This window comes from Photinus pyralis, unplaced genomic scaffold (assembly GCF_008802855.1).
Source record: "Photinus pyralis isolate 1611_PpyrPB1 unplaced genomic scaffold, Ppyr1.3 Ppyr1.4_LG6, whole genome shotgun sequence".
NCBI lineage: Eukaryota > Metazoa > Arthropoda > Insecta > Coleoptera > Lampyridae > Photinus > Photinus pyralis.
Window position 1 is genome coordinate 344,528 of NW_022170663.1, and position 18,771 is coordinate 363,298.

Here is an 18,771-nt window from a genome sequence, read left to right on the forward strand (position 1 = left end):
ACAAACTGATCAACTTTTTGTGAAAGAAATACGGTGACACGACTGTATACAAACAATAACCACCTACCAACTAATCTAATAACTAATAACTATAATAAAAAAAAAAAAAATAAATAAATAAAAAAAATAACTAATAACAAAATCAAATGCAACTGTGACCACCCCATCATAGGCTCCATAATCCAAAATGTAATCTTGACTAGTCGCTAACGCAACTACCTTCTATTTAACACTCTTAACAATATTTTCGCTGTGTCTTAGTTTCCTGTATGTCCTACCAGGCTGACTCTTCTATATGCACCACACTTCTTTGTTTCTTTCTTTTTAGCCAGATTCTTATATATCATTTCATTGCATAGAGATATTCATTCCTTCTTCTTAAGGACACTTCAGTTTCTCCACTGGAACTTCATATATCCCCGTAGCTTTATCTGATTTCATATCTTCCATTGCCCTTTCTACTTCGGTAAACATAATACTGGTTCCTATATGGTCAGGACAGACTTATTCTTCCGTTTCTAGTTCCAATTGCCTTGGTTTTTCGTGTGTTTTATAGAGATCTACCATCATAATACTCTTTCCATTGACTTTAAATTTTCTTCTCTTCTTTCAGTACTTTTCCATTCCTGTCTTCCACCTCATTGCTATAAACACGTCCCACGTACCATTTTTACTCCTATGGTAAATAAAATCGTGCCTTCCTGTCCTATCAAATTTTCCTATTTCATTACATTACAATTTATTTGGTTTCAATAATGATTTGCAGCGGATTTCCAAGTGTAGTCTTCTCTTGGTAAACCATGTGTTGGTTGTTGGTAGCTATTATTTTAGTTTCTCTGCAGGATAGGAGAATTGAATCACTAACATTTCCTTTGGCACAGCGTTCAGATTTAGAGAGCCCGTCTGACAATAAATCCTACGCCGTTTTTCCCTCTTTTTTACCACTGTAAAAAACTTTGCATAATCTCAATTTTCGTGTCCCTGCCCCTTTCATCTTATTTCACTTACTCCAATTAAATCCAGGCTGTTTTTAATCATTTCTCACCGTTGATTTCCAAGCTTTTCTAAGTTTCTATCTTCAATTTACCTTTTCCCTCCTCCTCATTGTTATTCTTGAATGTACTCTTCGTATACGGTCCACAGTTGGGGACCATTTTAACTCCCGAAAATTTAATATTCAAAGGATCCATATTTCTTTTCATCTTTCTCTGGCACTTCTCAAGGTATACCGTGAGGTCTCTAATGGAGTGGTTTCCCGTAACCTTCTCCACCCTGACGCCTTTGATCTCAAAGAACATTGACGTTAATTTTTCTGGAGATGCTTTAAAATTCTAATTATTCTTTAGCTTGTATGTTTTTTTGCATACAATTATTAATTTTCACTTTTATTGTTGCAGATCAACCTCTACTTGTGGGAGACACCGTGGGGTGCAAACAAATCGGCCTTTCTACACTGGAGATGCCGGGTACAATTAATTCCCTCCTACAAACAATATCGTAGATATTTCAAAAATCTTTTCAAATTTTTAAAATTGCAATATTGTAGTTTAGTTGCACAAAATGTCTATGCTATAAAATACATCAGTTTACGTTCGTTGTTGGTTAATGGTAGTAAAACAAGAACCAAGGAGAGCATACATTGCATAATTTCAGCAGTTATAGGTACACAAGCTCAATGAATTATCACTACACTGTTTAAGTGTTAAACGTTTTCGTGGTCGCCGTTTCAGTCTTAAGTGTAACAATAATTCAAATCCAATAGACCTTAGACCTCCGATAGTAAAGCATGTAAATAAACAAAAAGCTACTGAAAGCGAGCGGGTTAGGTTGGTCCCCGCAATTAGTATTTATGAGGACCGGGTTAAATTATTCATTGTACTCTAATTACCCTTGCAAAGTTAGATGTGACAACTAAGCAGCCGACAAGATGAAATCCAGTTCGTTTATATTAAGGAGTTAAGGACTTCAGATTGCATTACTAAACTTTAATCAAAATAAGTACTCTCGCTAGTTACGCAAGCAAAAATAACAAGAAAGTTCGTTTTAATTTCGTTTAACTGTCGGATTGTGTTTTTAGGTAGCTAATTACATTGGCAAAGGTATAGAAGTGCAGCTTTCAGAGTTAACAACGGAATTTCGTTTCCATTCAGCCATTGTGTGTGAATGGATAAACTCAAATTCTAATTCATAATTTCTCCTATCGCAATGTTGCATCAACCGCTGTTAAAAACCAAAACGTTTTCCTGTGAATGAACACGTTATCCTTTAATCGCTAAGTATATAGGAATTTTCAGTTAAAGTAAGCCGGGAGGTTAATTACGCGAAGCAACCTATATACATTTTTTACTTCTTTTTCTGAAAACGGTAGCTATTTCTTTTCAATATATACCTACCCAATTCGTATCGTCGTAAAAGTTGGCGAGACGTCTTCGCCGTATGATTTGAAACCCCATCACGTTACTTTATCGAAACTTTTCGAAATAATTAATAGATCACTGACCCCCACAGTAATTAAGCGCTTCAAAAAAATTTCAACCCTTTTAAATACATGTTTTTGATAAAGCTTACGTCATTTTCGTTTTGATGTGAATACCTTTATGTTATTAATTCTTGCGGAAAAACGAGTAAAGGGGTCGTCGTTCATTACGTAATTATATTCTGCAATTGGTAAATGCGTAAATATAATGTTCGCAAAAGCCTTAATGAGATTAAAACTGATACAGTCATAATGAAGAGTTCTATGTATAAAAACGGTCTCATTAAATTTCTTTGCTTTATTCAACTTTGATGTTTTTAATTCAAACAATGCAAGTTTGGAGAAGCCCATGTACATATCCACAACAAAGATGGTTAGGCGGTTTCTCGTTATCATGTTTCATTATCGTTCCGGATATAAGTCCTCCATTTGTGGGATCGAAAGCAAACGAGAAATTACCTGCTATTATTGTATTGTTGATTTTTACGATTTTTTACAGTTCGTGTGGCTATGTTTGCATTTGCACTGAAACCAAGAATCCACATTAAGACCCCTACTGATGACTATGATGAGGGAAACCTAGTCGTAGAAATCGTAAACTTTCACTTCCAGTTGTAATTGGTGTAAATGGAATTGTTATGTTATTTTCTCTTCAATTGTTAGCTAATGATGGCAGCTTTTCTGTCGAAACGCGTACGTATTACTGTTTTAATGTCTATATGCTCTTTCAAAAACCTCCATATTGGATTTTTTCTTTTATACCAATTATTAATATAATATTACGGAATATGCGCTATAGATACCTACACACGCTATTAAAGGTCAATATTCAGATTACTTCTATACCTACTCAAATTTCAATAACAGAATTATTTCTTATTTTGAGAGAAAAGCTCTTGCAATATCGTCAAAATATTAAAGCGTCACTACATCTCCAATTAAACTGATAAAGTTTACTACATATTAGATCGAGCTTCTTTAAATTACACATTCTGACGGTCACGTTATGTGTCGAACTTTTCCTAAAGTAATTATTTCTTTTACCCATGTTTTCGTCTTTTCCGACCAATGTTGTTCAAATCTCTTTGAACGAAAAAGAAAGAACTTAATTAAATCACGTCTGTTGCTTTGTAGGGTGGTATATTTCTAAGGGTATCGACTAAAATTAGCCCGTATTCTATACAGCGCGCAAAGGTACAAAACGAAATTTAATGAGGAAGTTGATTTAATCACGTTAAGTGGGCGTATCCATCTAATACATTGCCAATATTTGCTGTTGTGCTTCTATTCGGTTCAATGTGAATTAATGAAAGAGCTTAGTGTGATAGTTCAGTAAAACGACGAAGGATTTAATAATTATTGGTATACATAACATCATGTATCACGTTTTATTGGAGTTAAATAGCCTCAAAAAGGGGTTGGAAATTCAGGTACAGTTTATCAACAGCAGGCATTGCTTAGCGACAAACCTTCTACAAACTTTCATGTAACTTTCAAGTTTCAAGTTTGACGATTTACATTGTTTCTCAAAATCGATTTTGCTACGACAGAAATTAAAACAAATATTTTTGTGATTTGAATTAAATATTGGTTAGTTATTTTCCCCTTTAAGAAATTATTTTCGTCGTGCGGAATAGATCTCCTCCCCCTAGATCCTTCCATGTGTATTTTTTGTTTTTTGAATATTTCTACTGCAATACTTTCCTCTTAATAAATATTGCTATATTTCAGGGTAGATCTCACGCTCATAGATACTCGCGCGATTATTTTCCAGGGAATTTGAAGAGAATCATGCGATTATTTTCAGAGAACTAGTAGAGTATTTACAACAAATTTTAGAATATTTGTCTAGTATTTTAAAAACTTTTTAAATAATTGACTTGAATACCTACCTGAATCTCGAAAATTACATTAGAGAATTATTTTAACCGTCATTTTCAAAATTATTGTGAAATATCCACAGTCATTATTGAGAATCACTTTGGAAAAATCTTGAAATCTGTTAAGAAAAGCATTTTTAAAACCCTCTCTTAGAATCGTTTTAACAATTATCTTGAAAATATTCTTCAGCATTGCCATATTGTCAATAATTTGAAATTTTAAGTTCTCCAAAGAGGAACCTCCAGAACATTATAGGTGTGTCTTTAGAAAATATAATTCTATAAAGAATTTGTGCAGTATCCTGAGAGAACTTCCCAGATAGTCGTCAAAAATTTTTAAAGCATCTTTAAGTGAGAATCTTTTGATATTCTTTAGGGCTTCTTAAAATTGTTTTTGAGAATCTTGTAAAATCTGCACAAAGTCTTCGCAGCATTTAGATGATCTTCTGGTATTCTTCATATAATCATCAAGGTATCTTATGTGCATTTTTATACAATTTCTTTTAATTTCCGCCATCCAACACGTAATGTAAAAGAACATCCAAAACTAACTGTATGGCAATAACAAATCCAAATATCGAATATTTTATAATTCTGTGAATGTTGTGAATTTTTCATAATTTTGATTTTTACAGGAATTTCTACAACACTCTTTTTGTTCAAAGTTACTGAATTTTCCTGTACATTTGTTAGAAGCTTTTAAATGTTTTATGATTCTTCTGAATTCATTGTTATTAAAGTAGTTAGAGCGCGTTCGGCTGAAGTCAAGTGATGTACTCGGCCTACCTATTACTTACGGTAAACGTCCCCAAAAAAATGATGTTATGAAGGAAACATAATTAGAAATACGGTATGAGTGGTATTTTGTACCTCAGCACAATGCAAACGTCTTACATGATTTTTAAAAAGGTATATACAGTAGTCAACTTGACTAGTCTCCCTACTTTTCGACCCTGTTTCAAACCTTTGCACACTAAATGTTGACGACACACCGCGACTAAATATTCACAGTGTAAGCGGTAAATCCTAAACGAATATATTTATTTTTCATCAAAACGTATGCGAGACGTATGTAAAAGCCGGGAAACTAAATAATTTGGCGTTTTACGTGAAGTCGGTGTAGTGGATTTGGTTTTTCGATGTTGGCGCCAGAGATCCCCAGCCGCTATCTTGATCTCGATCCGATCAGTGTGTCAACAAAACGTGTGCAGACCTTTATAAATATCGCTGGTTTTGATGTTCTTTCTGAAAGACACCATGCCTTTTGTGAAGAAAAGTGCTCAGCAGAAGAAGGAAAAGATGGTCCTAGCTCAGTTATAGACTAGACCTAGTGGGAAAGTCATCAGATTTAAACGCGTGCTGCATTGCGTGCCGCCGCGTCAGAGCAGATGCCGCTCCGGCGGTAAATATCTTCCTTATTTCATCATGAACATGTACTTTTCCGTGCATATTTAGATTCGTCACAAAATTTCGCTTCTAATGAGACCCATCTCATTTAAGTCTTGATACAAAAACCTTCGCTAGCTCAGAAAAACTGAGTCTGTCCATAAGAGCCCATGTTAAAATACCCTGTTTTTACTGTCAAATATCTCAGAAACGGCACATAGGAACACTTTTTTCTTTTGACCATTAGAAAGTGCGTCTCTCAGAGAAAAAGTGACCAAATTTTCACCAACTTCTTGTTACTTTTACCTAGGCGCTCTAACTACTTTAAGTTGAAATATTCTGAACTTTTAATATTATTGATTTGATGATAGGTACCTATGAAGCGGAATTTCATATCCACTGTCAGTGACACATTTTGATCATTTACGATTACTTAGAGCCACACGAATTCTTAAATAAAAAAATGTTTCCAACTAAAGCAAAAGGGTCGCACGGGACCTAAAAAGTTACAAACCATTCAGTTTTGAATGGCAATAACCGTATAATTTAGCATAGAAGGACCACAACGTTATGGTGACTACACCGAGTCGAGTTATAGAAGCATTAATTTTCAAACATAGACTGACTCGAAAGTCCAACTATTACCGCAACATGCACTAGTTTTAGTTGCATGTGCTAAGATTGTTTAACAAATCGCTAACAGGATTTCTCATGATTAAGCTTGTAGCAGCGACAAAGTTAGGTACGAGGTTATGTACCTACTCGTAAAACGTTGCATTTCGGCAATATTTGTCAAGTTCTGAAATTCAGTTACGTAATCTTAGTAGGAGGTTAAGCTATCAAATTAGATGATACGACACTATGGGTCTGAATAAAAGACGTCGATTCGAGCCATTCTGGTTTTATATTTGAAATTGATCGCAAACGACTTACCCAATTCTAAACTGGATGTTGTGGTGGAAAGCGAGAGGACGACAAATAGCAAAAACACGGCGTACGTTGATGGTCCGATAGTGCCCATTCCGACCGTTGTCATTATCACGCTCCCGTCTTCATGGCAGCTTAAGTTCTCAGAGCTTTTCACGCACTAGAGACAAACGGACACGCACCCGCACGCACACATTCGTCTTTCAGGACGTCATTTCGGTCGTTCATTTAGCTTCAGTTTATAAAAGGATTGATTGATGAAAGGGAGCATTGTTTTCCTTTCAAAGATAGTCTCTTCCTGCAAAAAAAAAACGTTTAGGGTAAATATAAAGTAAGTCCATTATTAATTTTAATATTGATAAATGGGGTGGTGTTTGCGATGTTAATTGAATTTTTAAATTCAGGCACAAGTCAAACAGTGCGCTCTGCGTGTTTAACGTGTGTATGTTGACAAGAATTGGGAAATATTGTTCAATGTCGACAAACCCATTATTTTGCTCAATACGGTACTAAGCTTAACGTTATCGTACGCATTTTGCAATGCTAACCTCCTTTTCAGATAAACAATTTGATTTTTGGACCACTACGCTCATTGTTCCTAAATGAGATTCATGGCCGTGGCATTTATTTACAAATATGTATCCATATTTTTTATAAGTGGCTGCAAACCATCATGTCCTGTGCTTATTCTAATTCTAACCTTTTTGAATCTGCAATATTCAAAAGCCTATCAATTGAAAATACTGTGTGATTTGGTATGAAATTTTTCCTTCTCTATATGATTTTTCTGACGATCAATGCCCTTAATGCATAATATATTGGTTGTGCTTCTTGAGTAACTCATTCTGAGCTTCAATAATGTATTTGAATGAATCTAATATAGGCCCCGTTAGAGATATCTACGGTATCTAGATAATATTTGGAGCAACATTTCACGAATATAGGCTATGGTTAATAATGTAGATTTTTCTTAATAATTCAGATAAAGGCTAAGCTTGACTTTCTTAAATAATTTAGCAAGCAAACTCAAGATTCTGTTTCTGGTTTTACACCGCCATTTTTTACTAAACTATTTCCCACAACTTTTAGTTTATTTAATTCGAATAACTGCAATTTGTATGTTTTTGTTAAATTTACAGCCTCTATTGTTTTTCATTTCGTGCTGCAATCAATTAATAATTACATTATTGGCAAAACCACTCCATCAACTGTTGAAATGCTTCAAGTGCATTATTTATATTCCAAAAGGTAATTAATTAAACGGTCAAAAAAATGATACTGAATGTGCACAATTTACTGTATTCCACACCTAACTCCAACTCATCTGAAGGTGGTATTGTATAACACTTTCCAAAGTGTTAGTTTTGCATATTTATCCTGTTTATCCTAGTTGACGTTGCGTAATATTATTATTATATTAACTTTTTATTGAGAAGTCTAATCGAAAAAGTACGAATTGTTTTGGATTCTACGCCCCAAAATTAATAAGAAAAAGTGTTTTCGCGAGAAATTTTGGTGTAGTCAATTTTTAGTAAAAAAGGAAGGTTGTACACTGCCTTTTTTTGAGCCCCGAAAAAAAAATTGTCTCAGATCGATCGGGAAAAAAATTTTCTTATAGAATGTACCCTGTAGAATCCATAATTTCAAACAGTTCGAAGATTGGGCTACTAGTTCAAAAGTTACAGCCCTTTGAATTTTCTTTCGAAATTGGTTTCTAGTCTATAACTTTTGATTGAGAAGTCTGATCGAAAAAGTACGAATTGTTTTGGATTCTACGCACCAAAATTAATAAGAAAAAGTGTTTTCCCGAGAAATTTTGGTGTAGTCGATTTTTGGTAAAAAAAGGATAGTTATACACTGCCTTTATTTGAGCCTCGAAAAAAAAATTGTCTCAGATCGACCGAAAAAAAATTTTTCTTATAGAATGTACCCTGTAGAATCCATAATTTCAAACAGTTCGATGATTGGGCTACTAGTTCAAAAGTTACAGCCCTTTGAATTTTCTTTCGAAATTGGTTTCTAGTCTATAACTTTTTATTGAGAAGTCTAATCGAAAAAGTACGAATTGTTTTGGATTCTACGCCCCAAAATTAATAAGAAAAAGTGTTTTCGCGAGAAATTTTGGTGTAGTCAATTTTTAGTAAAAAAGGAAGGTTGTACACTGCCTTTTTTTGAGCCCCGAAAAAAAAATTGTCTCAGATCGATCGGGAAAAAAATTTTCTTATAGAATGTACCCTGTAGAATCCATAATTTCAAACAGTTCGAAGATTGGGCTACTAGTTCAAAAGTTACAGCCCTTTGAATTTTCTTTCGGAATTGGTTTCTAGTCTATAACTTTTGATTGAGAAGTCTGATCGAAAAAGTACGAATTGTTTTGGATTCTACTCACCAAAATTAATAAGAAAAAGTGTTTTCCCGAGAAATTTTGGTGCAGTCGATTTTTGGTAAAAAAGGAAGGTTATACACTGCCTTTTTTTGAGCCCCGAGAGAAAAATTGTCTCAGATCGACCCGGAAAAAAATTTTCTTATAGAATGTGGCCTGTAGAATCCATAATTTCAAACAGTTCCAAGATTGGGCTACTAGTTCAAAAGTTACAGCCCTTTGAAATTTTTTTCGAAATTGGTTTCTAGTCTATAACTTTTGATTGAGAAGTCTGATCGAAAAAGTACGAATTGATTTGGATTCTACGCACCAAAATTAAAAAGAAAAAGTGTTTTTCCGAGAAATTTTGGTGTAGTCGATTTTTGGTAAAAAAGGAAGGTTATACACTGCCTTTTTTTGAGCCCCGAAAAAAAAATTGTCTCAGATCGTATCATGAAACATTATGTCATTGCTAGAATGCTTTATCGCAAGACGATTCTGTTCATTTTTTGGTGCTTTTACAGCTTTCGGTGTAGACATAAAAAAGACGGTCTCCTTCCTATAACTACGATACGGGGCCTAAACGCGTTCTGACGCATTCAACGTGAGATTACAGCTAAAGTATTGGAGATACAAAAAAAATGTAAATACTCTTTTTTATAGGGAATTTAGTAAACTATATTTCTCATGTAAACTATTTCTACGTATCACTAATAGTTGCCGAGACATGGGCAAAAAACTGGAAATGTGTACGGTTTTTCCAAGGTGGCGTCTCGAGCGCAACAGATTTTGACAGGGACTTTTAGTATGTTCAATAGAAAGTCCCAATAAATGTTTATACCAAAATTCAGATCTTTACCGATTAATGTTTTTATTTGTCCAAAATTGCGCTAATTTGACTGGACTATATATACAGAATCGTTGTTTCAAATTATTTGATAGGTATCGACTTTTATATTTTACTTAACCGTTACAAATTTTATTTATACCTCATTTACAGTCTTAGTCTAACTGCCACTACTGCAAACTTTGCGATTCGGTAACAATATTTTTAGCACATTTTTGATACCCAAAAAGGAACTTATTCGCTTATACCAAAATATTTTCCGTAAAATTCACGTCATCCACTACTCTTCCCTAATTCAGTACCTCACTCCTACTTCTCCCTATCATTTCCACCCCCATACAGTTCTATAACATGTGGATATATTCTTCCTTCCCACATATATTACATTTTCTTTCTGATTCTTGTCTCCATTTCTCTTTCTCTCTTTCTTCATTTCCACATCCGAATCTCATATTGTTTCAATATTATTTGTTCCTTCTTCATTTGTTCTACCTCTAATGCCATGATCACTGCGTTGTCCGCGTACACCATAACTTCTTCCCACTACTGTCCCTCCACCTTATTCTTGCCTCTTAAGTAGCGATTAAATAAGGTTGGGATAAGGGTGCATCCATGTCTTAGTCCTTTACAAGATGTCTCTTTAGACTCTTTCCCCTCTAGTCTTATCCTCAATCTTGCCTCTCTATATAGTTCCTGATTCTGTCCTTTGACCTCTTGTTATTTTCTCATCATCCAAACTTGTTTCTTTTCCTTTTTGTCAAACGCTACGTTTAAGTCCATGATTCCACCTTTCGTCTCTTTTTTCCAATTCATTTTCCACCAGTCTGTTTAATATATTAATGCACTCAATGGTTTCCATCCCTTTCCTGAAGCCCATGTGTGTTTCTTCCAACATCCTTTCCTCTTCCATTTCTCTTTCGAGTCTTTACTTCATTTAATCATTATAGGGATTCCCCTGTAATTACCCATACAAATATAATTTCTATGTTGCTGTTTTCCAATTTTATTTAGTTTTCCTGTTTTCTTCTGTTGTTTGTCTTCCTCCCCTTCCTCACTATTTTGTCATTTGCAGTTAGTTTCATTCTCCAAACTCCGCCCTTTCCTCTCCCATGCATTTCCTCTCTATTATTACTAATCCGTTTTCTTTGGTACTCCATCTGTATTCTTCATCTTCTACCATTAGTTTCCAATATCCCCATCTTACTTTATTGCAATTTCCTCAACCTCTCTAATTTCTCTTACTTGAATTACCCTGGGGAAATGAACGAGGACAGTTTTCTTAACTGGTTTGCTACTAAATTTACAAGAACAATCGCTGATTATTGTGGAAAATGCTACATATCACAGTAACTTACTTGCCAAATTTTTCCTGGACTAAAGCACAACTAAAGGCATGGCTACAGCACAAAAATGTTGAGTTTGAAAATTAAGTTTCCATTTCCAAATTTTTCTGCAAATTTGCAAAATTGCCTAAACCTTTGCAATGTTTCTTCTCTAGTTTGTAGGTACACCACATTTGGAAAGTGGTGGCCTTTTGCGAACAAATTTGCTTCGATAAGGTTTTGCGCTAGTACTTATTTGTTTATTTCGTACAGCAAAATTTTCTGCTGATTATAATTTGAGGGCAAGTGTTATTGTTCGAGGGCGGCGGATTTTCACGGGGGAAATATGCGGAAACCTTTCACGCCGCTTTGCTTTGTTGGGGGGCTGGAAAACTACGCGAGATGTGTTGTTAATGCAAGCCCTTATTTAACACTATAGAAGTCACACATTAACTCGCTCATACAAAATTGTTGGCGTAAAAGACACCTAGAGTGGATTATTTTAAAAGCGACGTGAAAGAATAAGCCATTCGTGCACTTAGACAGTGCCTCACGTATCCAAGTCCTTAATGTCCATAATACGAGTGGTATATGAATGTAACTAGGAGTACTTTAAAATAAATTAGATAAACGAGCTATTGAAAGTGCATCCTCCCTTGTTACTATAAAGTCAATAAATTCAAGTAAAAAGTTGAAAGCACATCCGCAAAGTGCAAACTACCATTATCAAGTTTCAAATCCATTTTGCTTCCTATGCGATAGTTCATTTAAAAACGTACAAAAAACCGCGTAAACTAAAACTTAGTTTAGCGCTATAAGCGAGGTTATAATAATATTTATAATAAAGGTATAACTTTAACCTCTTCTTGATTTAGACTATTGCGAACGTGACGTCATTGCATTTAACTTCTAACACATTGAACATCTGCATATTAATTAAGCTTGTAAAAATAAAATTGAAAGTTGTATTGTCCGGAATGCTGCTTAAGTGCGAACAGATGCTAGTATCAGATCAGATCTTTAAATTAGAAAGATCACAGGTTCAGCAACTTTTGCATTCAATTTTACAAATGCTTACAAGTTGTTCGTTAAATTTTGAAAAACTTCCCGTGTTACTGCTGCTTCATTGACTGTTGTAGTCAATTTTCCATCTAACATTTAATAAAACTTTTGCAAATTTTTAAATTTAATACATACGATCTATGCACAATTAAAATTGAAAAGTATAATGCCCACAATTACCCCCGTAACGTACGTAACTGATAATGAATTGACGCATTTCGGTTATTAGGTATCATTAGGAACGTTTTAATAGACATTCATTTATTTTTTATGATCGATATTTCCAAAGGGAGCGGAAATGCTTGGAAATTAAAACGTGGAAAGTTAAACCTTTCAGTAAATCACACAGATTATCAATGTTTGGAGGCCAGCAAGGATTTGCAGGAAGCATACCTAATTGCGTTAAGTGGAAAAGAAAACATAGTGATAGCATCGTGCGCGTAAATTAATGTGAGGAGATATTTTTAGATTGTTTGCCTATTCCGTATCATGTGTTTGATTTTATCGCTACACTTTTGGGTTGTATTAAAGGCAATTACAGCAATGTTGCAGCGTTTACTGTGCGGTGTAGGTTGCATTTTGAAGGTTGGAAATTATTTATGTTCGTGTAAAGTGCAAATTTTAACGTGTGTCGTTTTCAGAGTCCCGTTCTAAGGGTGTGATTAACGATTCGGTAACGTGTTTATGTTACAAGATAGAATTAAGATACGAAACAATATATTAATAAAATGCCACCAAGTTTAAGCTAGCCTATCCTTGAAACTGTATGACCTGGATTGGAAATACAGTACGAGGAGAATATCATGAGGACTCCCAATGCTACCTACTTCCCCTCGCTGATCCTTTCAATCTACCCATTTTTCTTTTAAAATGTCCATCAATTTTCCCCACAGAACACTGCAATAAATACCTTTACCAGGTCAAAGTAACACAAACTCAGATTCCTTCCTTTTTCCATATGTCGTTCATATATCGTTCTTACACATCCAATCGCATCTCTTGTCCCATCCTTCTTTTAAATCCGAATTGATCTTCTGTCACATTTTCTTCCATTCGAACGTTGTATCAAGAATTTTGTTGACGAAGAACTCCATTTTATGTTTTGAGTGATAAATTACTACCTAACAAATAGAAGAATCGAGACTCAACATTTTTTTTATTGTTTCTATAGGCTATCGATTTCGACGTTTAACATTATCCGGTTGAGCTGGAAGTTTATATTAAATAGGAAGAAAGCATTTTCATCCAGTTCGATTCTTTGTTTCTTTATTATTAGCCAGAAGTATCATCAGAATCTTCAGAAAATCTTCAGGCCATTCCCCTAATTTGCATATATCATTACATAAAAATGTTAATTCTTAATATCTTTACTGGAATTCCATCTGTCCTAGTAGCTTTACCTGATTACATATATCTTTCACTGGTCTTTCTACATCGGTAAATATAGTGCTGGCTCCTATATTGTCAGGACAGACTGATTATTCGGTTTTTTGTTCTAATTGCCCTGGTTTTCCTTTGCAATGATTTCCCAGTTCATGGACAACAGGGTGCCCCGAACCTTATGTTGTAATGTATACCATTACAAGACAGATATATTATATACTCGTCACCTGAATTTATGGGAAAGTGTTATTTGTCATTTCATTTTCTCCTTTACTTTCTGTAGTATTCTTCAGACGTGGTCATAGAACTACCATACCAAAAATAACGAGCGATAACCCTATGGAAAAGAAAACTGTGAGTCTGTATCAAATAAGTTCTTCTAAAGAGTGGTTTTTCAGCAAAAGGCGTGCTTTTATGAAGTGAAGATTTGCAAAGATTTCACATATATCTAGTGCAAAGACAATTGCTTACGCCCCTTACGGTATTGTTGAGAACCTACAACTTTTGTAAACAATCGATGAATCTAATAAATCCTCACCTTTCATCCATTACTAATTGTCAAGAAGTAGGACTTTAATGTCCGAATAGTATGTTCATGCATTACCTATACCTTATACTCCCGATTTGTTACTGTTTCCTCTAAAATTTTTTATTTATTCATTTTAAATTAACGGATTAATACTAAACAATGGCGGACTCATAAATGTTTATTTTAATTTACTTTCTGTTCGGATATCAACCCGATCGATATGGTAATGTCTTTTGTGTTTCTTTCGGACGGATTTGGCGAAAAGGTTCTACCTACGTACAATCTACTCTCGAATCTTCACTCGCAATCTAATCTAACCAGCTTAATTACGACAAATTAATAGTTTTTTAAAGCCTTCTATGACAAAGCGTGATTTTTACCAAACGCTGTCTTTGTATTTTTCTCCTATTCGTCAATAATGCAAGTAAAGGTTCAGTACCGATTGTAAACTGATGCGGAAACTATCTGGAAGCAACTTGTCAAACTCCATTCGAAGTGCTTTGATTCCTAGACTTTGTGCTTCCAATGAAGTGGATTCGTGTAACAGGTTGCATAAGATTAAATCTCAACAAAGCGTTCTAGGGTAATTAAAGGTACAGTAGCCACTTCAAAAGGCGTCTTAACCCGCATAATAATGTATGGAAGTCATTGTGCAAAGAATGAATTCTACACAAAGACAATGAAACCTTTTGCGGTTTGAAAGCGGGGGCGAGTACGAAAATATGACTTAAAAGGGCAAAAACGATAAATAAACTTCCCGATACCTTTTATTTTCCATTGCCGCCTTTCGTTTACAATAGATCTCAATAACAGTTCCGACACATGGGAAATTTCATTCTCCAATATTTTACAATAAATTTAGGCAAACACCGCAACTTTTCACGATCTCCTACTATAAATTTTGTTCGGCTAATCGATAGCGGTGGATATAAAAAAGATGGTAGATCCTTTGTAATCATTTAGAGATTAGATCTTATCCGCACAGTCCTGCGTTCGCATTTTTCAATTTAACGTGGAAAAGTTACGCGGGACGTAATCGATTTTTTAGTGTGTTCCTCGCATGACCAAAAGTTGTTACAACACTACATATTAACAGCTGGAGTAATTAGGACAACATGCTTTCTAAGGGCTTTTATTCGATCGATTGCTTTTTAAGCTGTCGTAGTTGCAATTGATCACGAATGTCCGGCATATGTTCTTTAGGAGAGTCGGGAACCAATAAACTTAATGAACCTGTTAAAGGGGAAACTAATGATTTTATAATTTCCTCTCTTTAATTATCTGTAACTAACAGTTTTATACCTATCAACTAACTGATAATTATGGTCTTATTGGAAGGAATTGGAGTATTAAATAATAGCCTGATTAGTGCCCTTCCTTTGTTTTTCTGCCATAATTGTTTTGCTAGGTTGCAGTAAGCATACCCAATTAAGTTTACCTTGAAAGCACTTGCGAAATTATTATTAGATTTGAAGTTGAAATAATTGGGCCAACCAATTCCTTGGGAAAAGTCAAGTTTTATGGATAATGCTAGTCGTTTTTTGGAAATGTATTGTTCATATTGTCTTCTATTGGAATAACACAAATTGTATCATATAATTCGAATTTATAATTTAATTAAGTTAACCATACTCTGAATAGTTTTAGGTAACGGTTTGCGTGAAACAACCTGTATATAACGGGACGCGTTTTGACAAAAACCATTTTTTATGTGTGTATAAATAATTAATTTTCGTAGATCGTTCCTCTCTCATTTTTATGTTAATTGAATCTACGTCCTTATGTCGCTAAACAGTGTAGTTCACACGTCCCTTTTTTGGTGAATATTACTATTTTTAAAATACCCTCAAAGTTTGGTAGTCATTTGTAAGAATTAACAAACATACCTTACACATGAACAACTCAAGAAGAAGAAAAAACTTTTAAAGTTAACATTTCACATTAGAACCTTAAAAAACCCTAAAACTGGCGATAAATATTTTTTATATTAAAAGAACAATATTTGAAAATGGTTAGTTAAAGTTCGCGGGCCTTCTCTGCTTTTAACCGAATACCTACCTAAGTAGTTATTTTTTCCGAATCTTTGATTTGAGTCAATTTGGCGCTTCTCTAAAAAAGACAACTTAAAAAATGTATTTTAATAGGAAACAATATGGATTTAAATTTCGTTATACTTCATTCCAAACAAAATCATTCACTTTTAAGAGCGATCACGTATCAAGCGAAACAAAAAGAACACCAAAGATTATACTAATCAAATAAAACGAAAAATACCACCTATGAAACATTATTGGAATCCATGGCTAGCAATACCAAGGCACCGTATGTGCATTTCGACTCGCAACGGTGTAAAGCAAAACAATAAAACAACAAAATTTGGAATGGTTTCAACGAAATCGTTAAGTTCTATACGTACAAAAATGAGGTCGTTACAATTACTTACTTCACGATGCCGTTTTCAGTTAAAAACCAGTACCAGGCGAAACGTTCAAGAACGTCATTGATTTAATTTAATGAGAAGCTTAGCGGAACACGAAACAAAATGGAGAATTAAAACAATTAATTTGCTTTGAAAACAACGTTGTTGAAACAAACTTAAATGGTGATAATATCATCGCTCCAATTCGTAATAAGTTCTGTTCGTGCACGAGAATTGGACGATTTTTAGTTGGGCCAAATTGGTTGGCATTGAATAATGGAGGCGCACTTGAAGATCAATTAGCTAATTTGTAAACATACCCACCTAAGCTAATGCAAATAGTGTAATTTCAGTGTTTGAGAGACGCAATCGATTTCTTGTCGCGCCGGGCGAAATTTGAATGGTAATCTAACGAACGAAACGTCAGCTTGTGTATGGAAACCATAAAACAGATTTGATAAGAGCGAAATCAGATTCGGTCGAACTTTTTTGCGACATCTAATTCTTTAGACGGTAAATTGCCGCGGGGCAATTCAATCCGCTCGTGAGCTGAAATGCCTTAAAATTTGTTAACCCAAGCTCCATTCTGCATTCGAATCTAAACTTAACAACAGAACACCGAGTCGATTTCGCCTCTAAACTAGAAAATATATATGTAGAGAATTGTAGATCATTATTTCGGATAGAATAATAAATTATATGCCAGATCATTTAGATAGCGTTCCCGCTGCTATATACAGATAGAGCATTTTAGAGTTGGATATACTAATTTCACTAATGGATCTACGCCACTGTCGTTCTATTATAAAATTAGGTCTTTGTGTTATAATCTTCAGTGTAGAAAAGTACCATCCCGAGGGCGAGCTTGGAGCGAATGAAATATATTTTAATAAAGTGGAGAAATTTAAAAATTTTCCCGAAGCTCTCTACTGCACTTATCAGAAAAAGGAAGATACCTTACAGTGGCATTTTTAATTAAGTTTTACCGTAAGCGTTTTGCAATCTCCGCTTCGGAAAATCTCGAGTTCCTAGTAAAAGCAACTTTATATTAAAACAATATATCTACTTGTATCTCATACGGAAAACTTTTCACGGGGTGGTTCACAATTTTCTAGAGGTACGGTAAAGCTGATTAATGGAATTTCTTTTATTGTTGTTTATATTGGATATACCGTCTAAGAGTACTCCGGTAATTTCTGAAGGAACCGCGGTAGATCATTTGCGGAGAAAAACATAATGACACTACATTTGTCACCCTCTTATCTAAAGCTCGATGTATAAAAGAACAGGTGCAGAGAAAACGGGTACATTACATCATATACTTTATGGGTAGGTGTATTATTTGTAATAGATGAGGAGGAAATAGGACCGGTTTTCATTTTCAAGCGCACAAACAGCAACATGAGCCGTAAGAGTTTAAATTAGAAAGGAGAATTTGGGACGCATTAACTTTAAGGCAAAACGTCCTTAAATTACACCAATAAATATTTAGTTCTGCATGTAAAGTGGTTGTAAATAAATTTAGATTTAGTCACGCCCCTGTCAAGCACAGAATAAAGAGAAAGGCTAAAATTTTGATGTCGTTTACAGGAACCGTAAGTAAATTTCTATGAGAGATTTGGTAAATATTCTGCAAAGACATGTGTAAAGGAAAATTGGCGATGCACACGAATGCGAAAAGTGATTCTTACAATGTCTTCTGGTGACAAATGTTACCCTATTTTTCACGAGCGCAAATGGAGTGATGAAGAAATTCTATTATCACGACTACCAAAGAATACATTTGCGTCATTAGATTGCGAATCTACCCCAAACATTGAAATGAAACGCGATGATTTGTTTTTTTTAGTGCTAACTTTGTGCCTTTAGTTCTTCGAAATAGATAACTTCCATTCGTTTCAAGGTTAATCACAAATGAGGTTTTGCACGTAAATTGCAACTACCATCTGTTAATTGAAAATTCTCTTTTAGAATGACATAAGTATGATAATACGAAAATTTACATAGCAGAATCTTGAATTGGATTTGGACATTGGGAAGAAGAGAGAAAGTCGATCTTATTAAATTTTAGGTCCGTTAATTTTCGATTAATCGATTTTAGTTTTCCAATGGTATGTATAGTCAATAAGTCAACAACAAAGTATGTATTGACTAATTAATTGGGAAGGAGAAAGAAGG

The 18,771-nt window shown here is 34.5% G+C and overlaps 1 protein-coding gene across 5 annotated transcripts in view; it reads right to left on the reverse strand.

Moving 5' to 3' along the window:
- Positions 1-18,771, reverse strand: part of LOC116173157 (discoidin domain-containing receptor 2-like) — a 55,121-nt gene that overhangs the window by 27,230 nt on the left and 9,120 nt on the right. For all 5 annotated transcript variants that reach the window (XM_031490461.1, XM_031490460.1, XM_031490459.1 and 2 more), the window contains exon 2: positions 6,676-6,967. In XM_031490461.1, coding sequence (XP_031346321.1) covers positions 6,676-6,778 — 103 coding nt within the window. In that variant the 5' untranslated portion in view covers positions 6,779-6,967. The remainder of the gene's footprint in view (positions 1-6,675; positions 6,968-18,771) is intronic.